The sequence below is a fragment of the Apteryx mantelli genome, chromosome 10 (assembly GCF_036417845.1).
Source record: "Apteryx mantelli isolate bAptMan1 chromosome 10, bAptMan1.hap1, whole genome shotgun sequence".
NCBI lineage: Eukaryota > Metazoa > Chordata > Aves > Apterygiformes > Apterygidae > Apteryx > Apteryx mantelli.
Genome location: NC_089987.1, coordinates 10,828,800 through 10,855,535, shown reverse-complemented (window position 1 = coordinate 10,855,535; position 26,736 = coordinate 10,828,800). Strand labels below are relative to the sequence as shown.

The 26,736-nt window shown below is 41.1% G+C and overlaps 2 protein-coding genes across 2 annotated transcripts in view; both read right to left on the bottom strand.

Moving 5' to 3' along the window:
* Positions 1-4,267: 4,267 nt before the first annotated feature.
* On the bottom strand, positions 4,268-8,127 carry LOC106483321 (uncharacterized). The gene is made up of 2 exons (XM_067302830.1): positions 7,804-8,127; positions 4,268-5,888 (listed from the first exon to the last, which is right to left on the bottom strand). Exons 1-2 carry the CDS (start codon positions 8,125-8,127, stop codon positions 4,407-4,409), a joined length of 1,806 nt encoding a protein of 601 aa, XP_067158931.1. The 3' UTR covers positions 4,268-4,406.
* A 4,144-nt stretch (positions 8,128-12,271) lies between these two features.
* BEAN1 (brain expressed associated with NEDD4 1) overlaps positions 12,272-26,736 on the bottom strand; it is a 76,210-nt gene continuing 61,745 nt past the window's right edge. Inside the window, exon 6 of the mRNA XM_067302462.1 lies at positions 12,272-16,179. Coding sequence (XP_067158563.1) covers positions 15,831-16,179 — 349 coding nt within the window. The 3' untranslated portion in view covers positions 12,272-15,830. The remainder of the gene's footprint in view (positions 16,180-26,736) is intronic.

The window sequence follows — 26,736 nt, the reverse complement described above, 5'->3', positions numbered from 1 at the left end:
CTTGTCTAATCTAGATGCTGTCCTCATTTGTCAATCTTTTAAGAGAGGCTGGCACACAATAACTATTTGTGCTGTATCAGGATCAGAGCATCGTTTTAGTAAGTGCTGTGTAAACTTACACCTGAAAGAGTGATCTCTGTCTGAATACATACACAAGTTTGAATGGGAGAGTGACAAACTAGAGAAGCTCTGTTTGTTACCCATGTATTGCATGCATACTACTTGCTTTTTTTTATTTTTATGCCAAAAGGCTTTGAGTTGGAACCTCTGCTCCATCCTAAAGCTTTCTGTCTGGTAACTGTGATATATGTGCCCCCACCCGTACTCCCTTTCTGCAGTAAGTATTAAGATATTAGGAATTTCACTACGAGTGTGCTGCTCAGTATAGTCCATCCCATCCCTAATTTCAGACTTTTTTCTATTTTAATCCTGTGAAAAGGAGTTTTGTGGGATTTAATCAGCTGTCTATCTCACTTAGAGAGCTGTGCCTGCTCATTTTCAATGGGTGAGTCCTTTAGCCTTGATTTGCAATTTACTGTATAAATAGAAATGTGGTGTAACATGTAGGGAGGTCACTGGTTGTTACTCTCCTAGTGCTTAGGTTTTAAAAAAAAAGGAAAGTTTTTTTTGTGTTGAGGCAACTCTGGGTGTTAGAAGCATATGCATTTTCCTCAGTGCTTTGCAGCACTTTACCAGTCTGTCAGCTCTGGTTTGTTTGTGGCTCAGGCTATTTGTTACATTGTCTTTAAAAACCTTCATTTATGATCCTGAAGCAAATGGTAATTCTTTGCTCATTTAGTATCTGTCAGTTTTCCAATTTTTTTTTTTTTTTAATGTCTCACACTGAAATTTGGTTTTGGTTCCTGGCTTTTAAAAGCAAAGAGTTTGTTCTGAAGCCAAGCTATGGTTCTTTAACACCTTCGCTCTAGACAGGGCAAGGCTGTGTGCGTGATATGAATGCTAAGTGAGAGAACGACTATTTTAAGAGACCTGGTGGGAGAGGCTGTGTGAGTGAATAATATCGCCAGCTACCAGGGTCTTCAACCTGAGCTCTGTGTCTGCACTGATCAAAAGAGAATTTCTCTAATCCAAGGTTTGGGAGCTGAGCTGTTCGAAGGGGTCGTGTGTAGCATATAAATTTGGGAACAGCCTTGGCCTTGTGTCTCTATGATAGAAAGATATCCAATCAGTTAGTAAATCCCCATTCAGTTCATAGTCAATCAGGACCAGCTGTAGCACAATTAAAGTTGACAGCTCACAAGAGGATATGCACACATTTTACAAACACAAATCACCCTTCTTTAGAAAGTGGCCCAGGCAGCCAGCACTCCTGCTGGCTAGCAGCAGTACTTAGGTGGTTTCTCTCGTTTAAGTTAATTAGGCAAGGTGCAGTGGTCATTAGCAACAGGGACAGGAGGGCACTGGCAGATGGGGCCAGAAATCTCATGGTCCCTTTTGTCTGTCTGTCTTCCTCTCAGGTCTGACTGTATTTACAAACATGATTTCAGACTCACTTCTACCCTGCCCATGTGGAAGCTGCACAAAGGAACACAACTTAAGGCCTATTAAATACATGACTTGTCTCTTCTTTTCAGCTGGTTTTCAAATCCAGTCTCTTCACATAACTTTGTAATGGAGTTGTCCCTGAAGAGACCCCAGAAATTTGGGAATACAGAAGTAGCTTTTAATACAAGACCTCAAAACCTACCATTTTACAGGAAGAAATATTAAAGGTGTCCTTTTAATAATAGGAAATTCAGATGAAAATATCTAAGAGATTTTAAGTGGAGAGTGCCTCCCTCTGTAAAGACAGAACACTTAACAGTCCTGTTCAATCTGCTGTAAAGAGGAAATTTCTTTTTGATTCAGGTACACAAACATTATCAAATACTAAATTCTCAGAATGTGGCCATTTTATATTCCATGGGTTTTGTGCAACTGTTTAGTGGGCTTTGTTCAGAAACAAATATATTAATATCCTTAATCATAATATCTCCACCAGTGTTCCTGTGATTTGGTGGAGCTGTGGACTGCAATGCAATGTAAATCTGTTAGTGAGCTAGGGCTGTGCTTTCTCTCTTCTGGGAGACCCTCTGTATGCATATTTGTTTTCCCCTTGTCAGGTTGCTTAAAAGCTCTTGGACATGGGAGACCCAGCTCCAAAACTTTGCTCAAAATGGGGCAATGTGAAGATCTAGGTCCCCTACCTTCTAGGTATCATGAAGACAAGCAATTTTGTACAGGCTTATTAGGAGAAACTAGTATTTAAAGACTTCTAGTGCTTCTCACAGTAGATTTTTACTGAACAAGGGTTTGAATTAGGTCCATAAAATTGTGACACTTCAAAGTGGTGGTCTTCAGTTTCCTTGGTCCTTGGTTCTTCATGTGTAAGCTGCTATTAATTACTCTTCCTCTAAGGAATGTAGTAAAAATAAATGAGATGATAGGTATATGGATCCTGTAGTGCTGGTGGTTATCTAAGTACTTCAGAAAGCACCTTCATTTGTGGTGAGAATAAGTTTTGCAGCTTTAAATTAGAGTTCCTGGACAACACAGCATAAGATTTAAAACATAGAATTTTAATAACCCCCACAGGGGGAAAATATATCTTATAAAAACCAAAATGGTTAGCAAGAACACTGATAGGTACTTCAAAGAAAGAAGAGCAAGGAGATACGGATTTGTGTATGCATATTTGTAATATTTGTTCCCCCCTGCACCAAACCCCTACCCAAAGCTGAAGGCAGTCTTGTCATTTAAAATTAGTTTGGTCAAAGTTTTATTCCTCCTACACTGCTGGAATTAACTGATGACAGGACTTTAATGAGTTGCTCAAAAAGCAGAGGATTTTCCATTTTTAGCTCCTGAGTTTTTCCAGTATAATCTCTTTGTTCCCCTTTGAATTTTTTGGTATGGAAGTCCATTATGAGCAATTAATACTAACTAATTTCAGTCAGTATTTTAGGTATATATGAAACAAAAAACATTCTTAGGATTGAAGTGCTACTGGAAATATCAAAGTAATTTTTACTAAGAAGCAATTTGTTGAAGTTACTTGAAACAGTATTGAAATAAGCTGGTTTTTTAGGTAATATTTTTATAAAGAAGCATTGAAGATTCTATGCTGAAATGCTGTACAGCTGACTGCTTGCTTATCTAAATGCAAAATGTAATTAAATGCTGTATTAGATATTTTTCCAGCAAGGCATTAGGGGTGACTGAGGATCTCAATATTAGGATTCCAACTGCAGTTGCACATACAGTTGAGCTGCTGGTAACAATCTTGCTCCCTTCTCAGCTCAACCCTCTTCACACACCAGTCTCACCTACAGGATGTCCCTTATCCTGGCGCTAATACTTACTGGCACCCTTCTCTGATTTTTTTTTTTCCTTTTCTTTCCCCCCCCCCCCCCTTTCTCTCCAGCCCTGAAATGCCAGGGAATGTATCCACTTTTTTCTCCCCTTCATTTTAGGGAGACAAACTGGCTCACAGAGAGGCCCAGTGAACTCTAGAGCTGGTGCAAGGTAAGTGGCAGGAACAGGGGCAAGGGAGGTGACAGCTGTAGCAGGATCTCCCTCTTTTGATAGCAGTGAACTATTATGATGCTCAGTGCTTATTTGCAGTGGTTGCCACAAAAGAATTTTGGTGACAAATGGAGACAGGTATAAAACCTGTGATAAAGGTTATCACATCTGGAAGATCCAAGCTATTACCCCTAATGCAAGAAATAAACCCCAAAACAGTCACAGGGCTATTTTTTAAGGTTTTCTTTTCTTTCTTTTTTTTTTTAAGGAATGTTATCAAACTTTCTAAACCTATTTTCAGCTGATGACAGGAGAAGTATTAGCTCAGAGCACAGCTCCACAGGAATGTCATGAGCTAACAGAAATGCCCTTCAGTAAAGTATTTGTGAAGATATAAAGTAAGGGCTTCCAGTTTAGAAACATTTACCCATTTCTGTCATTGTACAGCATGCTAGACTCGCTCCATTTTCAATCTTGGATTGCTGCAAGAACAGGTCTTTTTTAAAAAAAAAAAAAAAAGCAAAAGTAGCAGTAAGCTTAACTGAAGAAACCTGTCTGACATTAAGTACAGCCAAAAGGGATCTAGAGGTTTAAATAATAAATTAAATGGAGCAAATTTATGAAAGTATCTGCATTTTAGAAAGGTGACCTTTCAAGTTTTAATACTCACTGTTCCACATGAGAAGAGGTCATTAAAACCTTGTTCAACTATCTTCCTCCCCCGCCCCTTCCCCCCCCCCATTTGTCCAGAAGTATTGTGGTTTTTAATTGTTGTGATAAACATCTTGTTGAAGAGATGATCAGGGCCACAAGTGAGAAAAAAAAAAAGACATCTTACAAATAAAGCACCAGTAGAATTAAGTTTGATGGCAAGACATGCCTTAATCAATTTTGTCAATGATGACATAAGGCTCCTGGATTTCATTTATTTTTGAATTATAACTGTCCAGCTTTACTTCGTTGGATTCAGGAGAGTCTCCTTCAGGCTGCAACATGTTCCTTCTGCCATGTGCAGTGGTGCTGCTTATGCTTGGAGATTGGACATCAATACTTTGTGGTGGGATGTAGGTGGGATTAGGTGGCTCTCTAATGTGTCTGAAGCACACAGAAACTGTGTGTGCATTAGGACCATCCATTAATAGTCTCTTATTCTCGGACCCATTGGTGGGATCCTCCGTGTTCCTAGCAGAACAGCATAGACTTGAAGACAGCTCAATACGTGCAGCTGCTCTGCTCTGTGTCTGAGCATTACTTGGGTATGCACATTTTATTTTGGAATGATTAAAGTCTCTTACATTTCTGTCACTTGTACTTACATATGCTATTGACTCAGGTTGCCCAGTTTCCTCTACTGGATACATTAGCTCTTCTTGAGTTTCCTTGATTTGTAGTTTAGTAAAGGTTAAAGGCAACTCACAGACCTCCTCTTCCCTAGGGACGCTGTGGTCTGGGACAGATGCAATGTCCTTGTATTGCAGAGACTTCAGCTCATTGGGTTCATCAGCAGGGTCTGGGTCTACACAGTTTATGGCATCGCTAATTTTTGCTTCAATTGATTCTTCAGGGACTTCTTGAGCTTTGTACTCCAAACTGTTTTTACTGTCACAAGAGCTGTCAGCAAATATTGCAAAGGCTCGTGGACCGCTTGCTCCTGGTGAGAGTGGCACAGGCGGGATCTCATTTTCAGTTGACTGTGCAGTGACTGCCAAAACACATTCTTCACTTAAACTGTCTCTTGGCTTCTTTTCAAAAGCTTTTTGAGAAAGATTCTCACTGAAAATAGGTGTTTGTCCTATGACAATGTCACTATATTTGATCAAGAAGTCCTCACTGTCTGAGGATTTGCCTGGAAAGTGTGCTGTGTTAATGACTTGCCTTTGGTGTTCCTGAAGCCTGTTAGTGGATTGAGTAACTGCTAACTGAGGCATGTCATCTTTGATCTTAAGATTCCTAGCAGCTTCAAAGGATATATCACTGTTAGTTGAAGACTTAGGCTGAGTAACAAGGCACAAAGATGTCTCACTGTTTTCTTTGTTTTCCAGATTTTCAGAGTCTTCTCTCAGGGGTGCCTGCTCCTTTTTGTCCTTATCTCCATGATGCCAGTGCATTTGTGTTCTCTTCTGTAGGGTCTTCTCCAAATTGCCTTGTTTTTCTTCGTTTGTCATTTTGAGGATGGTTTCACACTCAATTCTTGCCAGGAATATTTCAAATGCAGTCTGCTTTGTTTCCTCATTGTTTCTCTTTCTGACAAGTGAAAACTCTGTTGCTGTTGTTGCAATGTAGCCTATTTTCTCCAGTACTGTTTTTACTATGTCATCTGGGAGCACAGACTGAATATAGTAGACAAAATTACCAGTGAACGTCTGAAACAGAACGCAACATTGAGAAACAGATGAACACTGACAAAAATCATAAAAGGCAAGAGACTTCCTAGAAAGAGAACTTCTTCAAAATTATTTAAGTTTTTTAGAAACTATTTTTCTACAAGTCTTACTGAGTCTTAAATTGAGGCAAGGGAGGCTTTTCTAACAGTATTATTTTGTCAGCCTCTCAAACATGATAGCTTTGCTCCAGCATAGTAATTTCTGAGAAGTTATGCCAATTTAAACTCGCTGGCATATTGGCCCAGAGCTTCAATATTAAAAAAAAAAAAGGGAGAGAAGAGGAAAATCATTTTGGTTAAACTAGAAAAATTCAGAAATAATAATAAAAAGATCGTGTTCCATTGAAGAATGTAAGATTTCTCAACAAATGAAAATACATGAAATAAATCACTGAGGTCTGACCTTTTCCGAAAGGAACAGACATAATGCACTTAGCCTATTAGTCATATTATTTAATCTGTGATGACACTATATCATTTTTTTTCTCCTTGGTTCAGGCTTCTGCTTTAACCTTACTATTGCAGAATTAAGTTGCCATTTCTTTGAAAATGCCTTCTTACATCAAAGGAGTATTCTAGAGGAGATACTGCTAAAACATGAACTTGACTTGCATAAATGCTGCTACTGTGCAACAGCTAAGAAACTGTTGAATGCTTGGCTCCATTTTGGAGCTAGCTAAGGCAATAGGCCTAGATGTTAAAGGGGAAGTAGTTTTTGGTTTTGCGTGAAACCCTGTGACAAGAGAGAAGGTGTTGACCGAAGTATGAAGAAGACTAACTCCAGGCAAGTCAGAACAGAATGGAGCTAGGAATGTGAAGACTTTCACAATCTGTACCTTGTTTTCAGACTGCCCATCTTGAGACTGACTTAGCTACTTTGTAACACAAAGTCAGACCTAAGAGTTGGTCCCACAAATAAAACATTTGAGAGTAGAACAAAGCAGGCCCTACAAGAAGGCTGTTAAAATAAAAGGTTGTAATGTAACGTAGGACTGGGCCTCAGTCTGTTTTCAGCTAAAGCTGTCAGTGACTTTTGTTCCCCAGATCCTGTTCCTTCTAGAAGGGAAGTAATGAGCAGGCACTCTGGGGTGTGGCATCAGAGGTGGGAAAGGCAGAAAATAGGTGAATTGTGCATATGACCAGTAACTTTATCAAATGCATACCTACAGGGACACTGCTTGTTCTTCAACTTGTGCCTTTCAGTGCAATTGTTCCAGGCCTTCAGCTGGCTCTGGCAGATTCTGAGTCTTGGACTCTGGATTGCATACTGAAGCTTTCCCTGTAGCCATCAGGTCTTCAAAATTTCTTTTTGTTTTTAATGAAACCTAAGCTGCTTGTTGCACGGAAAGCTGAACCCACTAACTGCAGAAGATGTATGAGGGAAATAGTAACCTATAGCTGTTTGAGAACCCACAGAGATCCCTAAAGGCAGGAAAGAGGAAAGCAATAGCTTCTCCTTACCAGCATCTGTTGCTGTAGAAAGGGAAGCAGATTTGCATTTTGGGTAGCGGGAGGTTTTGCTTAAATACAGATGAGTTTTGCATGTTCTTCGAGGCAATGAGAGGGTGGGGAGAGGACTGTGTTCAGTGTGCTGCAAAAAGCAGCAGCCTTTCCACCTCTGGAGAGGGCTTTCCTACCGTCTCCTGAGCTCGGGTAGGTGGTAAAATCAGTGGAGCAGCAAGTGCCCGGGGCCACCAGCGCGGCTGGCCCGTGGCACCAGAGGCGGCTGACGGCACAGGCGACCACCCGCGCCAAGCGCGGGGCAGCGCAGCGCTCTGCCGGCGGCCCCGCCAGGCCCGCGCCGCCCCCGCCTCCCGGCAGCTCCTACGGCTCCGGTTTAACCCCCCGGGCCGAGCGGCGCTGCGGGCCGCCGCCAGGCCCCGCGGCGCTCCTACCTTCAGCGACTTGATCTCCTTCCTCCACGGGGAGAGGAGCAAGTTGACGCAGAGCAGCTCCAGCACCTCCAGCGCCTTCAGCAGGTCGCGGAGGACGCTGCTGCTGCCGCCGCCTTGCCCACCGCGGGCCCGCCGGCACCGCTCTGCCACGCCGCACACGTCCAGCGCCCCGCGCCGCCGCGGGCCCAGCAGCCTCCGCGCCCTCGCCTTGAGCGCGGCCTCGTCGCACACCGCCAGCCGCCCCTCGGCGCCCTGGGCGGCGTAGTAGGCCAGGTAGTCCCGCACCAGCACCTCCTCCTCGCCCGCCGCCGCCGGCTCCTTCATGGCGGCGCCGGCCCGCCGCGCCGCCCGGCCGCAGGCGGCGCCCCCCGCTCGGCCGCGGCGCGCCGCGGCACGCCATTGGCCGGCGCCGCGGCACGCCGCGCGGCCACTGGTGCCGCGCCGCGTCAGTCAGCGCGGGGGGCGGGCCCCGGCGAACCGAAAGCGAAAGGCGGCCGCGCGCAGGGCGCCGCCTGGCGGCCGCGGGGCCCGGTACCGCTCGCGTGCGGCCCTCGCCTCGCTTCGCCTCGCCGTTTTCCTCTCCTCGCCTCAGGGCGTGCGCGAGGCGTTCGCTGCCTTTCGCCACGGGGCGCGCGACGTCCGCCTCGCCTTGCCTCGCCTCAGCGTGCGCGCGAGGCGCTCACCTCACCTCGCCTCGCCTCGCCTCAGCGCACGCGAGGTGCTTACCTCACCTCACCTCACCTCAGGGTGCGTGCGAGGCGCTCACCTCACCTCACCTCGCCTCACCTCAGTGTGCGCGAGGCGCTCACCTCACCTCGCCTCAGCGCAGGCGGCGTCGTGTGAGGGACACCGAGGGCGGGCAGGCTGCGGCGGCTCCGTGCTGCGGTAAGGGCCCATGCCGCCGCCTCACAATGCTGCCTCAGCCACCTTCCCTGCCCCAGGCCCTCCTTCCTGGCCGTGGCCTCCACTCCTCTACCTCCTCCCGAGGCTGGGCGGGCCCCACGCGGGCAATGGGAGCGCTGCCGCCTTGGAGGCGGTAACAAGACGCTGCGTCCCAGTGCCAGGACTGGAGTCGGGTAAAGGAGGCTGTGTCTGCTGCTGCCCTGGGTGAAGAGTTTCCCAGGCCACATTTGAAATGGAAGGAGGGTCCCGCAGGTGGAAAACAAGCCTGACTTCAATTTTGCAAATCCTGTTTTTGAAAACTGGGTCTTAGTGTCACTTCCTCGGGCTGCGATAATGTTATGCACCTGTGTGATCCCATAAATTGGTGCTGTTAGGGGCCTCCCTGTGACCTTAACTTATGCTGCAGAGCAGCTGGACTTGTGTCTTCAGCTGTGCCTACACTGATGTGACTTGCTGCAAGTGTGAGTTTGACCTTGTGGTTTCATAATGGGTCATCTTACTATGGGTTTTCCTTGTTGTGTGATAGATTTTAAAGTGGATATCTGTTGTACTGTTAACCACTTGGAATGTATGTTTTCTCTTGGTAAGGGAAATCTCAGGTTCATGTGAACATAGTCCTTCTAGTCTTTCCCCTTGTAGAAAGAGACTGTTGTGTTGCAAACAAACTGGTTTTAACTCTGATTTTTTTAGACAAGAGAGCTTTCAAAAAACATATGTTTTTGATCATCATTCTAAGTGAAATGTCATTAGGAAATACTTTTGTAGAATTCATGTATGGATAATTGCTATATAAAAATTGCTGATCTAGCCGAGAGGGAAGGGGGGAAAAATCCCCACACTACCACCACATGTTAAAATGAGGCCATCTGGCCATCTGCTGCAATGTCTGAGTTTCTTCCCCTACCATATGTGCATGCATACGCAGACAGGCTTTGCCCTGCTCTCAGTAGGGTGCCTGCAGGCAGCTCAACTCTTTTCTCAGCATATGCAAAACTTTATTGACCCAAATGAGAGGATCTGTTTTCATGTTTCTGCACACCAACTTCTGCTGGATTCTTTAACCTTTGCAATTCTTTTTCATATATAAAATAGTTGTATTTTTTTAAATTTTAGGATATTTTAGCAGAATGGTGCAGGGCATCTTGCATTGTTGCTGATTCTTTGGCATATCTCACTTTTCCATAAAGCCTGTTTGTATATTTGCATAATACAATATGTACTGAGTCACCTAATCTATCTAGTTATCACTGTATTTGTTATTCTCTGAAATAGTCTCCTAGTACAGCCTCCAAGGATGGGATTTCTGTTCCCTTTTTCGAAGGTCCTGTTAAAAGTTAATATGTTAAAAGTCTGTTCTCTAAAAGACTAGCTTGATCACTTCTCCAGTATGTGTGGTACCATCCCCTCATTGCCAACAGGGCAGAGTGCTTTTCCATGAAAACAGTTGCCCAAAAGGCCAGCTGCAGTTCTCTGAGCTGTGCAGTCTCCTATCTCACTCCTTCTTCTTTAACAAAAGCTTTGAGATGTTTTGCAAAGATGCTTTGCTCTTTTCTAGACCTCCTGATTTGGTTATTACTGTCTTTAACCTCCTGCAGAAATATAAACTCCTGTTAGGAGCAATATGATCTTTTTCTTTTTTTTCTTTTAAATTCTTTTTCCTTTGACCAGAGCAAGGCAAAAACCTAGTCATTAGTCCTAAGAGAGAAGGAATAGTAATTCAGTAGAAAGGAAGCTTCCAGCTGTACATATGAACTGTTGTCATTTCCCTGGAATTCAAAAAATATTATGCCAATAGCTAGTGAATACTACCAGTTCATATATCCTGACTTTTTTCATTGAAGTGGGCTGATTTTAACAAAGGGTTACTGAAACAATATCGATAGGAGATGCAGGAGAACAAGTATAAAGAATTGGATCCAAAACATGAATGGCCCACCCTGCATACCTCTAGGCCCCTTAGAGCTTTAATGTTGTGCTTCTGCTGAATATGGAAGCTGTTTTGCATGTTACTTTTTCTTGCCCTAATGGAAGTGAGAATATGCACTTGGACTGTCTGAAATTGGACCTGTGAATTTATCATATGCTTATTGGTTCAGTAGCCAGTGTTCAAGCATGCATTATTGCAAGCTGAGTGAATGAGTATGAACTTTGTTAGGAAGAGGTTGAGAAGAAGTTTTAATGCATGGGATGCTGTTGATGATTCAGAAAACACGGAATTTACTTTCTGACTGGTCTACAGTTCCCATTTCTCATATAGCACATCACTTTAGTGGAGCTAGAGCTTCTCTACCTACATTGGGGTGAGTCACAGTAAAATCCAGGAGGTGCTTGGATACAAATGCAATGATGAGTATTTTCACTGAAAGCTGTTTGCTGTGACAACAGTATGATGTTAGAAGTCATGCAGTTCTTAGTGGGTCACTAATGTGATCTGGGCTGAGAATCTTCTTTTCCCCGAGGATATTGGCAGGTCATCAAGGCTCTGGAAAGCTGCTAATAATGAGCAACAAGGGTACAACCAGGCCATGAAGCAGTGTCAGACGCTGTTAGACAGTGCTAAAGAGAGGACGTGCAAAACTCCACCACAAGGAAAGGACTGAAACATGGCCTTCCCGTTCCTGGTAACATATGGATTTTTTCTTTCTCTGTATTTTGTAAAATACGAATTCCCCACTTCCCCTTAGTTATGTTTTAGTATCTCATTTCTAGATGGTGGTAGAGAACAGCTTCCTATTCTCAGTCATGAAAAAGCAAGAGATTAAAAAAACAGACTTTTTAACTTGTTCCTTTCCTCTGGGCAGTCAAGTTAGTCAGCCTCCTTCTTGACTTTTGGAGCCTCAACCTGGACCCCATTTCCAAACTGAGGTGCTGCCAGCAGTGAGTAGAGAGTTATTTTGAATGTTTCAGGAATAATAGCTCTGTTTATCTTCCCAGGCTGTTGGTGTGTGGTTTTTTGTTTTTTTCTTTTTTTGTTAGTTTGTGTTCTGGCAGCCTGGGAGACTCTACCATGAGTGGCAGTTCTGCCACATAAAACTGGTAACCGGTTAGATCAGGTTGGTGTGATTTGTTCTCCACAGATGCACACTGCCTCCTTTTTGTCTTGCTGTGCTTAAAAATGATTTGTTTGAATCCTTCTGGGAAGACTGGCCTGTTATTTCCTGGCTTTTCCTCTTCAAGGTGGGCAGTATGTTGCCATTTTCCAGTCTTCTAACCCTAGTAATTTTCAAAGTTACCCATGAATGTGCTTGGGATGGCTTCTGCTTCCCGAAATGCCTGAGGGCTTTGCTCAAGAGCAGTGAATCTTCTCTTCCTGCTCTTGCAGCGCCGTGCTGGTTGGGCCCCGGCTGGCCACGTGCTGCCGCGTGTGCTGTGCATGGGGACCTGGCGGCCCTGCAGAACTGCTCCAGGACATGAGGGAGGATTCAGTGGCACCCTGTTCCTGTGATCCCTAACAACTGTGTGTGGTTGAACTACAGTGTTGCTTAGTCAAGCTGATTAATAGGCAGGGAAAGGCTGTGGCTAGTCCAAAAACAATACAGATGCGATAAAAAGCACAGAAACTGTATGGAATCCATGTATGTTCTTTACTGAAAGTTATATGTAAAGGTCAGTATGCTAAAAATGAAGCAAAACAGATGACTACAGACATACAGTATTATTAGCACTTAGCATGTCCAAACAGTTTTCTTTCTGATCCTAATCATGTGAAAGGATTGTGTTCAGCCTGTTTTTAGGACAGGCTTTAAAATGGCATAGGAGTTTTGGATAAAATCTGAGAGCAGGATAGGAATTTCTCAGTCTTAGCTTAACTCCCATTAAACTTGGGAGAGGCTCTGTCAACTTTGGTGAGGTTTATCCTGAATCTTAAATATTTGCTAAGAAATAAAAACTATGTTCTTATCGCATCATTAAAAGAAATCTCAGCATTATTCTGGTAGTAGCAATGGAAGATGTTAGAGCAGCTTTACAGTTGCAAACTTCTCTTTCTAGTATTGTCTGTCTGCAGTGGTATATATATGGGATTTATAAACTATTTTCACAACTTTGTTGGATATCACACAGTTAAAAAGATTAACAGAAATAGAAAATTCTAAGTCACTCTTGTAAGTGATCTTGGTAAGGTGTCACTGAAGATAGCATACTTTTAATTTGCAGTTTGCTTTTTAAATATGCTGTATATAATGAATGAAGTAACCTTTTAGGTCATATTCAGATATCAAGTGTTTTTGAATAGAAACTTTTTTGTCAAGATAACCTACCTATGCATTTAGAGCTAACTTAAAAAATGCTACAGTATTCATACTTTTTTCCTTGAATGTATAATCATTGCTTATGAAGGACCACACCAGTAGCATTATGTATGTTGCTTCTGTATTTCATGTGAGCACGGAAGTGTATGTTCTGATTGGCTTCCATATCCCTGGGACAAAGAAGCTGGGCTTATTTTGATGGATGGCTGCCTTGTTGTGAGCTCTGTGTTGTAGATGACTTTATTTTATACAGCAATACACCACAAGAGGGAGTAGACAGCTATTTGTAAATAATGCTGCTAGGTAAAATCCAGATCACAATACTAAGGATCTCTTAACTGTTATCAAATGAAGAAAGATTTTGATTAGTTTTCCACAATTTTAGTACTGCAAACATTTTTATCATGAGTTAAAATATAAATCTCCCATTTTCATCAGAGGCCTGCTTAAAATTAGATATTTGAAAAATCTTGTCTCTTTTCTGTGGATGGAAAGTTAGTGGAAGAGCATGCAATCCCTGTCATGTTAAAAGCCAAAGAGTTAAAAGGATTTCCCCAAATGCACAGAAACTGTAGGCATGTGTAACAGAATAGAGGCCTGACTCTGTCAAACGTGAAAAACCTTTTATTGTCTGGAGAAGAACCTTCAGGATTACCATGTTATAGTTAAAGGAGGGACTCTCTCTCTCTCTCTCTCTCTCCCTCTCCCTCTCTCTTTTTTTTTTTTTAAGGGGGGGGCAGCGGGGCATCTCATCTCATATTTGTCTTCTACTGTGTGTTTAGCAGATTTGCCCCCCCCTTCTCCTTTTCCCATGGCAGTCCAAAAAAAGCAGGGCCTCATCCCAGTGCCTCATCCCTGCTCTAGGCAGGTCTGCAAGGGCTGCAGGAACACATGGCTATGTCAGCAAGTCCTCTTCTGCATAAATAAATGTCTGTGCTTTGCTTCACGTTATATTTCCGTACCAATAAAACAGACTAGAATGTTTCTATGTTGGTTTCCTTTTCTGGCCCTAATATAGTAGTGTAGAGTTTTGTCTCTCTCATTGCAGGATACCTTGTATCCAGCACAACTGTTTCAACTGGTAATTTATACAGAGGAATAGTTCTCTCTTACAAATCTGAATGTGAAATATAGTCTTCATGCTGGCAATGCCTACTAGCAGGTTTTTTTTCAATGTAAAATTGTGAATTGTTGTTGCTTTGGCTATAGTATACTGAGAACATTGAAAATCTTGCTGAGCTGTGAAACAATTCTCTATATTAGCAAAATACATATTTACTCTTATCTACTTAGCAAAAAATGCAACCTTACCTTATCCTTTCATGTGCATATGACTCAGTAATAATGAAATTTATATAGCAGTAAGAACCATATAATTACTTCCCATCTACGTATTAATTATAATTGTGTCAATCTTTGGAGTATTGAGTGATGATTACAGTTGAAAATTACTTAGTATCTACAGAAAACCTAAGTATAATTTTAATAGTTTGGATGATGCTTCCTTTTAAATACAGTTATATATTTACTATATTCCTTTTTACATATCCTTCAGTGGGGGTAGTAAACTGAAGTCCATTTTTATCAGTGTAAAAATGAAACAATTTTTTTCAGTGAAAATACCTCTAAGGGATTTAATGCAGATGAGACCAGTAACTCTGCTAACTGACACTGGTTGAGAATGTGGTTTAGTCCTTATGTGGAGACAGTGTGCTTGTGCACGGTGCAAGATTAAACTCTCATGTCTGCAGTTTCCCTCTGCTGTTCCTGCTTGTATGCATCTCCAGCTTTTATGCATTTATCAAATGGATGTGCAAGGAGCCCAGGTCTATGAACAGATGCTAGATTTACAAGTAGCAAAATTTCAGTAAAACAGATCCTGCCTACTAAAAGGAATTTCTGCACAAAGGGAGATTCTCTAAGTTACTGGACATGTCAAGTTCAGCATCTATTATTTATGACACACTTCTGCAATTACTAGAGGGAAAGGTCAAGGTCCTTTGTAACACTACAGGCTTCTTACTGAAGAAAGAGATCAGTTGGTGCTTGAAAATGCAGTCATGCGTGATGAGAATCAGCACGAAACATTTTCAGGGATTCCAGATAGGGTCCTTCCCCTGGCTATGTCAAATCGCTATGAAGGGTGTATGGCTCCCATGCCTGCACACAGCTGAAGCATGGCCTCTAGGTAAAGCCAGATTTTGGGGATCCATTGCCACCTCTCCATTGCTTGCCACTGTTTCCTTTTGAGGAAAACTTACAGCAGGCTTTGGAATGGTCTGGAAAGTCTGGTACTGACCGAACAATACAAAGGAAGAATTTGAACATCAAAATATTATCTTCCTTTTTCTTTTGCTCTTATGTGGTACTTTTAATCACATTTTGCAGGCAGTATTCTGTCTCTGGCTACTGAAATACTTATTTAGACAAAGAATTATTTAAAAATGCTTCTCTCTTGTTGCCAATACACTTAATGAAATGTACTAGTGACTCCTACAAAGACAACAAAATCGTTCTCTTTTTTCCTTCTGCTCTACAACCTGCAAGGTATAAAATCAGCAGGTAGGGTTGACTGGATAACCTGTATCTACATTAAGAGTTGCTGATTTCAATGTGTTTTGAAATGCTTCAAAAAGGTCAGATGCACTCCTTGCCATTGCTGCTGTTTTATGCTGTGGTATGGAAACACTTCCAAGCACGAAGAGGGAAGTTTTAGATAAATTTTCAAAACTCACTGTAAAAATTAAAAAAAAAAATCCCATTACATCCCTGTTCAAAGATATAAAATAGAGCAAACTTTCAGAGGTTTTATTCTTCCATTTAAATGTTTTTCTCAGTCTGAGTCCTTTGGAAGAATGGAAAAGTCACTTTTATTCACATGATTTGGTTCAGAAGGGTCTGATAGTCAGTGGAAGAATTTTTCAGTACATCCATTGGAACCAGTGGAATGGGGATATTCTGTTCACACACCACCATCTCATACAGGGGAGCAGTCTCCAAAGTGAAAGATGACAAAGAGATGGATGAAATGGGCTGCTGCAAGTCCTGCAGTCTGACTGCATAATTCGCAGCCTGTTCTATAGTCTCAGATGCTGCCTCTTCATCCAGGCTAATGTTTATAGATATTTCATTTCTTTGACAAGGGTCCGTAAGAGAATATGGGGGAGGATCATCCGTAGGAATATATATTTGTGTTGCTCCTGGCCCCACGCACTCATTATAGCTGAAAGAAAAACAAATTTTTCATTAGATTTGTGTGAAAAATGCCACACTATTTTCAACATAACAGGGGCAGGTAAGGTGAGAGGAAAAGGATCATCTGGTGTTTTGTTCCTAGCCCACATCCTCATCCCACCATGCAAGACACTCAGTAATACTTGAATACACATCTCCAAATACCTCAAGTTAATCCCAGAAGGCTTAGGGAAAGTTCAAACCTCATCCTTCTTCATGAGAGTAACAGCTGTGGTAGCAGCACTCAGCTGAGGTGCCTAGGGATAAGTCCCCCTCCTTACTGCTGGTTACACGGGAGCTGAAGGAATGACACTGCTGCTGTCTGGAGGATGTGGCTGACACACAGCTGTGCCTGTTGCACCAGTCACCGTCAGTACATGCAGTGGGAGATGGTTCCTGCTCTCAGCCGTTTGTAAGTAGCTAAGTTAGAAAGTGTCTGGAGGAAAAGGAAGTGATGTTGCCATTTTACAGTTTTGGAAATAAGGAATAGACAGCTTTAGATGGAGTTTAAAGCAGAGCATCATGTCAAATCCTGTCCTCCTGACTCTTGGGCCTCTAGAACATGCTACCCCTGTGTGCTCAGCCAGCAGTTACATGCAGTGGATTGTCTGAGGTGCAGGTGATCTGTGCTTGCAGGGGTGGTGGGATTTCTGGTTGAGGTGCAGATCTGGGATGAATAATCCTGATGGACTCAGGCTGGCCATTCTGAGACTCAATGGATTCCCCACCATGTTTCCCCAAAAGAGGAGGAATGCGAGAGACCAGTCTCTGGGATTTCCACATGGAGCCAGTTCAGGTCTACCTGGGCTTATTAGTTCTGTCTGTGCCACCAACCTAGAGCTGGGAGATTATCACTTCATCAAGTCCATGAGGGTGTTCAGCACTTGCTGCCCTGGTGCGAATGCAGACAGGCAGTTTAGGATTGCAGCTTGGACTACACAGTCTAGAGAGGCTCAAGAAGGATAATTAATGAGCTTAGATAGTCCAGTGTGTCTCACAATACTAATATTGTCCAGGGTGGTCCATTATCTGGCTATGCTACAGCCTCATCTGTTTGTCAAGAAAGTAGAGCTGAATCCACTTCTGCTATCAAACCAGCTCAGGTCTAGTGGTCTGTAGGAAGGTCCTATTTTCCTGGCTTACTGGCTATGCAAAGGTGGAGAACAGGCATAATGTTGTGTTCTTAAATGTTGGACCTGCTTTGTTTGTGGCTACCATGCTTGGCTGTTTCAGGGTCACTTTTAATCTGATTTCTGAGGTGGGAATATTTCCTGTAAAAACCTTATCTTGTTCAGCTGAACTGAAAAACAACTCTACTGGAGCCAGACAAATTAAGAACCCATTTCCTCAACCACACTAACTGCTGAGCGATTAAGATCTAGGATATTTCCTGAAACATAGCATACTTGGCATACATCTTCCCTGTAGACAGCAGGCAGTCATTCTGCCCCCAGTAATTGCATTATGCCATGCTAAAGCCAAACTAATAAACCCTGCTTGTAGATTATAAGTGGCTTGTGGCAGGGCAGCTCACATCAGTGGAGTGAGCTCACATCTACTGCAATCAACCTTGGAGACCCTGCCTTAGAAAATACTTGATTCTGCTGCTCTCATTCATACCTTACCCTCAAAGTGCACCTGTTGATGTTAATGGGACTGATCAGGGCAGTCAGCATGGTGGAAGTGGTTTTTGGCGAGAGCCAAGAAAATGAAATCTTATCACTAGGTTATTAAATAGCTCAAATATCCAGAGGTGTTTTTATTTTGACCCTTCTTTATCTTATTTTTATATTCATGAGGACAATGGTTTTAAATTTAGACTTGAAAATTCTGATTTTCACATCAGAAAGAATGATACCTAAAAACACAACTCTGTTCTTAAGACCCTGAAGTAAGGCTGCTTGGTAGATATTTCAGAAACATATCCCAGTAGGTAGAAGGTCAAATTGTTTTTGTATAGCATGTGGAAAGGATCTCAGTCCAGTCACTACTAAACCCACTGCAGCTTTCAAGTATACCTGATATTTCATTAAACGATCCCAGACCTCAGTCAAAGACCAAGGACGTTTTGCCCCAAGCTCAACTCTACATGAAGTCAGTGAGGGTAAAGGAAGAGCAGGGAACTTTGCAGGATTACTTACTCTGAACTGTATCTCTACTTAGTTCACATTTTAGGATAATTGCTGACCCAAAGCCCAGTGAATTTATCTGAAATCTTTCCACTGATTTTGGCTGACTTAGTCTAATGAAGAGCTCCTACCGGGTCCTGTTACCATAACAAAAGAGTGGAGAGAATTTCAGTTTTGAAAAACCCACATTACTGTGGGTTTCAAGGTGGAAAATCTTGAATCCCTTTGAGACACAGAAGGGAAGAAGGTAGTCTAATTCCTGATTTTGTACCTAGGACCAGTGCAAGGGAAATCTGCCACTGACCTCAAGGAGAAATGGGCACAGTATGAACCTTCTGCTGTTATCTGATTATCTGCATTTCTTTCCTTCGGATTTCATTTAATATCTTTCATGCACCATAGCTCAGCTCTCTAAAACTAAAATGCTCAGTGGGGTAAGTTGGTACTCGTTTTTCCATATTCTTGTCTGAGCATGGTACCCTTGCTTATAATACTGACATAGCAAACAGCAATAGCAGTTTACAGATGCTAATAGTGTAGACGACAGATAAGGTTCTTAGCATTTTGTGTTGTTGAGGATGGAATGGAGATGAATTAAGGCTGCATATGCAACTTTAACTTTGTATTTTTCCTAGTTTCTGAGTGCTTCCCCCCCCCTTCTAACGGCCTCAGTAATTTGGTTATGCTTTCAGAGGGCTGTTAGAGAGGTATTCCTGTAATATAATTAATGAATTATCAATGCTACAAGCATGAATTTTATTTTGCAGGGAGGAAAACAGTCTCTCCTTCAAAGAGTCCGTAATATGTGAACTAGTGCATCTAGTCTTTACCAGGTCTTTTTTTATTAGAGCATTTTAAGCAAGTATAAGAAGTAATATACAATTCCACAGGCACCCACTATCTATGTATGTTAGGGGCTGGAAAAATGTTCATAAGATTTAAACGATTACTCATAGGAAAAAAAAATGTAATAGAGATCACTTCTTGCAGCTGATTATCACGTCAGTGCTGCTGGACTAAGTCCTCACTGTGGTATTTTAAAAGAAAGTTTCATGTTTGAGGAGAAGAGGCATTTTGTTGCAGTAAGGTGTGTAGAATGAACAGAGCAACCTGGAACAGAATAAAGGAGCTGCCTTTTCAACAGCTAGCAAGGGAACTTTGGTACCAAAAGGGCCAAGAGGATGGGAGCCCTTGTTTAGCAGAGGGAAGGGCAAGGAGTAAGAAGAGCTATTTGGAGATGCTGAGCTCTTTCTGTTTCTTTGCTATTCTCCCTTCCCAGTTTTTTTTGGTTTTTTTTGTTTTTTTTTGTTTTAGCTTGTCTTCTGCTTCCCTAGAACATGGCATAAAGTGGACAGGAGAACAGCAGGGCAGTGGTCACTTCAGCATTAGCAGAAAGGTAGTTACCCCACCCGACACTGTTGAGGGTAGCATTAATTTTGAGTATGATGGTCACTGGCAGGCATCCTGACATGCTTCACTTTGTGTTGATTGTGGAGCGAAAGGTAACATACCATGTGCAGGGAGCTGCAATATGCTGAGTGGGTGGGAAATGTCACCAGAAGTTAGGATAAGGTGATGCTATATCACTTGTTTGGTTGTGTGGAGAGCTGTTGTCACTGAATTTAGAGCAGCCCTGGCAAGGTGCCTTACACCTGAACCCCTAAAGAGTTGTATCTGTGTAATGGCATGTGTTCTGCCATCACTGAGAGATTGTGATTTTTAAGCATAACACCTTGTTCTCTCCCTCAAGAATCAAATGAGTTTTCTGATCTCTAGCAGGTTAATTTTGGGGAGGACAGCTGTTACAACTGACAAATTTGGGTTTATTTGATGCTTTAGAGACAAAGACTGACCTTTAAAAATAAGCTTAATACTTAACAATATCTCTTCCAAGTTTATGTTACCTAGGTGCTATATAAATGAGTCATTTCCTATATGTATTCCTGGCTTGTATCATGCACTAGGAGGTTTAAAGGGTGAATGGTATGAGATGCAGATAGTTTTGTGGCAGGCTAGTTTAAAAAACTGGTGTTGGACAGAAGCTATTAGTGGGAGGGTTGAGAAATCCTTGGGAGATGGTTGAATGGAGAGAGAGGTGTAGATGTCTGGTTGTACATGATAGATTCTGTATATATGCTCTTTAAATGCAGTGGATCAGTAAAGAGAAAACACTCTCATTATTTTGGAATAAGAAAGATTTGTAAAGCATTTCAAGAGAATTGATGGTCTCGGATAAACTTTACAACAAATGCTACTGTTGCTTCTACTGTATGTAATAATGGCTATAATTAAAAAGAACCAGCACATCCGTAACAATCAGTAATGATTATTCTTAATATTAAAATTTTACTATTAGATGTGAGTCACTTAATTAGGGTAACTGCTCATTTCAGTGGAGTAACTGGCAACTGTAAAGCTCAGACGTGTAAAGGTGTGGCTTCAGGATGAGCCATCCCTCCTGCCGCTGAAGGGAAGTGTCTCCTGCCCTGTCACATACTCCCACTCTTTCCCTTGCACTCCCTTCACAGCCATGATCCCCTGTCTGGACCTAAACAAGTGCAAAGAAAGTTGGGGTTTTGCTGGGCTGGGTTTCTACTGTTTTAACTTCCTAAATTCACAGTGGTGAAGTATAAAAGATGGTGAAAGTAGGGTGAGACTCAGACCACAACTCATAGACAGAACTTCTCAGCCATATCATAAAAGTGAACCATCAGTAACAGCTAAGGTAATGGCACCTGTATATATATGTTTTGCAACTGAAAATGCAAGAGCGTGGAAGTTGTGTGACTTGACTTCAAAATACAAAAATTCTTGTTAATAACTTACAAAAGACGTATACAATGATACTGTTATGCTTTATCTGAGATTCAGTTCTGTGACATTATTGTACACATAAAAAGTAACTGGGGCTTGATGTTCAGTACAGCAATTATGGGGAAAAGCCTTTTAGCCAAAAAATAAATCCTTTTGGAAAGTATTATGTTACCGCAACATAATAATGGCCTACAGAAACTTGTTACACTGCATCTCATGAATATTATACATCTCTTTTCATCCCTGAAAAAAGAAAATCCAGTTTCTTTTATTTCCTGACTCCTTGGTTACAGCACTTTTGGTGAATTCACTTTAATCCATTTTTTCTTAATTATAATACCTTAGGGTTCAATACATTTTACAGGCGTTCATGAGTGAGGAAGAGTTACTGACCTTGAGACATGCTGTTGCCTAAATTTTTCTCTTGTTTCTTGTCAGAATAACTTCATTGTCATTGTAGACTATGCTACTGAGCTTTTAAGGGATAATTAATGGTAGGAAAGGGGAGGAGGGCTGATGTCTGTTAATACGATCTTAGCAAATGTAAATGTGACCCACAAAGAGAAGAATAATACTTAAAAAAACAAAAAAACAAAAACACCCCCCCCCCCCCCCCAGCAGATCTTCAGTCTGACCTGGTTGATTCAGAATGTAGTGTGTGTTTGGGCGATGGGGGGAATAACTTCATGAATTTGTCAGGTCTCATTGCAGTGAGTATTAGGATAGGTTTGTTGCTAAGGAAACACAAAAGAGCTTATTTAACTAGCTGTCATTCATAAATTACGACCCACTCTGAGAAGAAAAGAAGGTTCTACTTACAGAATTTTTAAAGAAACAAACAATAGCTAGTGAAAAAAGACAAATCTGAGGGATGACAAATTCTTCTTTGGGAATAGATGTCTTTTTGTTTACTTCGTTCATCTGTTACATGTTGTGATGCTACTGAAATTCTCTTACTTTTTTTTTTATTTTGCTGATGACCTACTGCCTTCTTTTAATAAAAGTAGACAGAATTGCTAATCTTTTCCTGGAAAATACATGTGTTGACAGGTTTAAACTATGATTAAAAACAACACAGAGGATGTTTATATGGTGTTGTTGCCTAATAAAGCTGAAACTGGAACAACTATGCTGCGACTCTCTAGAAGGAGAATCAAAGGAAAAACTAAACTGATGTGGTGGATGACAATGTAACTAGTTTCACTGATGATGCTGTCTCTGATCCCAGAGTCTATAAATGGTAGGGTTTGTAGAAGAGCAGCTTGGAAATCTATGTGAGTGATTCCTCTGAGATGTTTTTTTCTTAAAATGTATATGTACTTTTGGTTATGTGTAATCACTGTGAGGAAATGTTATCATTTATAACAGAACTGCTCTACTGCTCTTACAGTGACATATGTCAGGAGACAGGATATTTTTCTATGTTTATTTTTGATAGTGACAGTTTTTGTTTGAGAGACTGCTTTTGCACATTTTGTCAGTGATTTAGTAAGCATTAGTTTAATATTTTCATATAATAGCAATCCATTCCATATTAAAATATTTTAGAATCTTGGGATTCTGCAGCTATTGGAGATATTACTCTACTGGAAAAGTAACCAATTTTGAGGGCTAGTTGGGTAAACTATGACATATAAGAATTTTGAGCCTCAGTTATTCACATAGCTTAATTCTTGAATACTGACTCAGAATAAAGAATCAAAATGTCTTTTTTTTTAATTAAAATAATCACTTCAAATCCCTAAACTGTTGGAACCTAGTAATCAGGAGAATGATACTGATGAACAGTACGGCATAGGTAAGTAGCACTTTCTCCTATGCTGTTTCAGTTGTCTGAGTCATTGTGTTCTTGTGAAATCAAAATCTGTCCATCTCTGGGATGGCATAATACTATGTGAGAACTGTTTACTGTGACTGATCCCAAATTATGGTGGTTAGGGGTGAGTAATAAACATGTGGTACCCAGAGATGACAGCTCATGGTGTCAGCCAAGACGGGGCCCTGGTAGAATGATCCAATACTCCCTAAAATCACTGGATTTTTTTTTTCTGGAGAGTCCCTAAATGCTTTGTTACATGGGCATGAAACACAGCTATTTAAACAATGGAAAGACTCCTGTTAAAGTACTCTGGAGGAGCCTATCTCTTTCTGTTAGCTATAGAGTGACACTGATCTCCTAACTTAAATGACTTTTAAGCTCCCAAATATGTGGTAAATGTTCCTCCAAGGTACCTGCCTGATACTGGAGTACATAGCCAAGAACAAATAACACTGTTATTTCCTACTTTAGAATTTATGTTTTTAGATAGTCAAAAATGTGATCCAAGATGCAGTCGAAGAAACATCTAAGGCATAAATAACTTAACCCTTGCAGAGAAAGGAAAACGGCAATTAAACTTTTTCTGCTTTTTTTTTCCCTCTTCATGGTTATTTCTTGAATTTCCATTCCCCACAACTACAATAGGATTATTTGTACTAATAAGCACTAAAGCCTGGATCTTTATTCTGCGCTGTGTATCAAAATCATCTTGAGGAAGCTGTGACTCTTGGATGAATAAATTTTTTCATATGCAAAATGAAATTAAATTTAAACAATGTTTTCATGCCAGCATATACCAAATAGCATTTGAAACTGATAAAATACGGTTTTCAGCATAACTATGCAGCTTTAAAATGACCAAAATAACAATAAATGTTCCAAAGCAAGCATGTCATTCTATGTTGAAGATTTTATATGACGCATTTCAGTCTGGCATTAATCTTATGTGTAATCAGAATCCCTTGAAGATAAGTAATGTTTTGTTTCTGGATTTATGTAATTGTTACGCAGTAAATGACAAGCTATGGGCACTATTTGAGTAATTGTAACCAGTTAAGACAAATTATCTTAAAATAATCTCCTTCCGATCTCTCTGTGGTTTTAGAGGCTACAAATAGTGTTCTAAACACCAATGCCCAGTTTTACATGTCATCAGGAATGCTTAGGACCTGCTAATATTTGAGGAGGGTTGTCACCTGACATGTTTTAGGATCATGTTCTTAGAAAGGGCTTTTTTCTGATTAATCTAGAAATGAATTCTGAGCAGGTGAAGGACATACTGGCTGTGGTACGGCATAGAAAACCTAACTACTGGGAAATTAGAAAAATCTTCCTTCCTTTCTTTCAGTAATGATATCAATGACTTAACAGCTTTAAATATTGTGATTGTTCTGCATAGTACAATGAGTTTCTGGGCGGAAATGCTTGGTGCCTCTCTTTCATCAGGTTTTTCTGCCTTCAGTGCTGCAGGGATTTTTATGCAACAATATTTGCACTTCTAGCGTGAAACTGGAACAGGTGCAGAGAAAGGCTGGTCAGATGGTACAGAAACACAAGGGATATGTTTGATGACAAAATTAAAAGAACTTTGTGGGTTAGCCTCACAACATGAAGGCTGAGATGTGAGGTGATTTTTGACTACAAATACCACAAGCAAGTAAATGGAAAGGCTTGGGCATTTAAGAGGAAGGGAAACGACACAAAAGAAACTGTCAGAAAATGGCTGTAAACACATTTAAGCTGGAAATGAGAAGAATGCCATAATAATTAGGAATTGATTCCATCCTTCAGTATTCTGGAATGAATATAATAGGGACAAAAGATCCTTTGCAGATTTCATTGTGGAATTAAATAACTTTCTGTTATTAATTATAAGAAAGGATTGCTTGCAGCAGCAGTGATGGGCCTGTGAGACTGCAGCAGCCCTTTGTAACTTTCAGCGCTGTGTTCCTCTGACCAAAGTGATCTTCCTGAACGATGGTCTGTTAGTACAGAGGAGCGAGAGGAAGGCAGCTTGAGGGAAACCTGTCCATACTGCAGATAGGAACTGATGGAGCTGCCGCTGGTCTGGTGGCATTCACGTCACCTGAGGACCTCAGTAGGGAAGGACTCTGTTTCCATATACACCAAAGACATCTGAAATGCTTGTCTAGACAGACTTGCTGGGACCTCACTTGCAGACTCTGACCTCTCAAGGGATGGTTTAATGTCGGGCACCAAGGCAATCTCCCTGTGCTCACCAGATGGGCTGTTAAGTGTGGGAGTCGGGGAAAAAATCCCTTCACAGCAAATAGCAGCCAACTAATCAAAAAGCAATTAACCTGTTTCTATATCTAATATTAATTAGGAATGCTATGAGGATGTGAAAGGGAGGGCTTTGAGGACTGACTGTACATAGATATTAACAGTACTGGAATTCATTGAGCCTGAACAGTACAATTCTCCCTAGAAATGATCTTATTTAGATTAGACAAGATGACCAGATGAGGTACAGTGAGCACATTTTTAAAAAAAATAAAAATCCGAGTGTGAATACTAGAATAATAGGTGACTAATAGGTTTTCATCACAGAGAACCCTGCAGGACACGTTTCTATGTGAAATATGGAGAGGACTTGTGTGGCTTCCATTAAAACTATTCCTGAAGCTAAATCCCATCATCTCTCAAGAGTCATTCCTCAATGATGTTACGTATTAGACAGTCATGAGTCACAGATGAAAAAGGCGATAACCTTGGTTGCCTAAAGCTCTCTACATACCATTAATATCCAATCACTAAGGAGTGAAAAAGCACTTAGTCAAATAGGGTGAAATGGATTTCCTCTGGCCAAAAGGTGAAAAGTTGTTAAAATTCCTTTCATGCAAGGGCCCTCAAATCTCCTTATTGTTAGGATTTTAAAAACTCTTCTCATCAAGAAAATGCAGTTATTCTTAATTTACTAGGTCCTTGATCAATACTGTATTTTCAGCCATTTAAAACCTGTAAGCACCAATTATTTTTAAACTAACTGTCTCTCTCACTCTCTGATAATTAGGAAAGCTCATTATAAGTGCATATGTTGCAATGAACTCTGTTCTGCCCATGTTTTCTATCTGTAAAGGTATTATCCACATAGTGTCAACAGTGTGTGTTTGGGTTATGTAAAATGATAACTACAATGGTCTTCATCAAACCTTTGTAGCGTGACAGTAAATACCTTACCATCTCTGGGTAACAAAGACTGTGGAAGGTTAGCTTAGCTTCCAGCACTGCTAAACATATCAGTACATGACAGAAATAAGCTACAAAATACCACTAATATCTTGATAGTTCACACCTGCTGTATTTTGTTTTCTTTTTTCCCCTCTATACCTCCTGTAAAATCAGTCTGACAGATGCTCACACAGATCTCGGATTCATTAGAAAGTCATTAATTATCCTGAAGGGATGTTTATGGATAGGAACACCATATATTTTGGGCTGTCAAGACAAATTGACCAAACTGCTTCTCTGTATCTGCCCTGAACTATAGCAGGGTGATGATAAAACTCAGTACATAGTATTCCTCTAAATCTAACATAAAATCTAATGTTAAAAAAAAAAAAAAATTAGTGCAAGCATCTATACCGATAATCAAATTGAGCCTCAAATGAGATTTGTGGCTTAGATACCAAAGCAATTAATTATTAACATCCCAAGGCATCTTTCATGAATTAATTTCCCAATTAGAGTTTTTATATAAATAGTATTTTGTACTGGACCTTTTACAGGAAAGTGAAGTGTGCTCAGTGACACCTTGAATAAC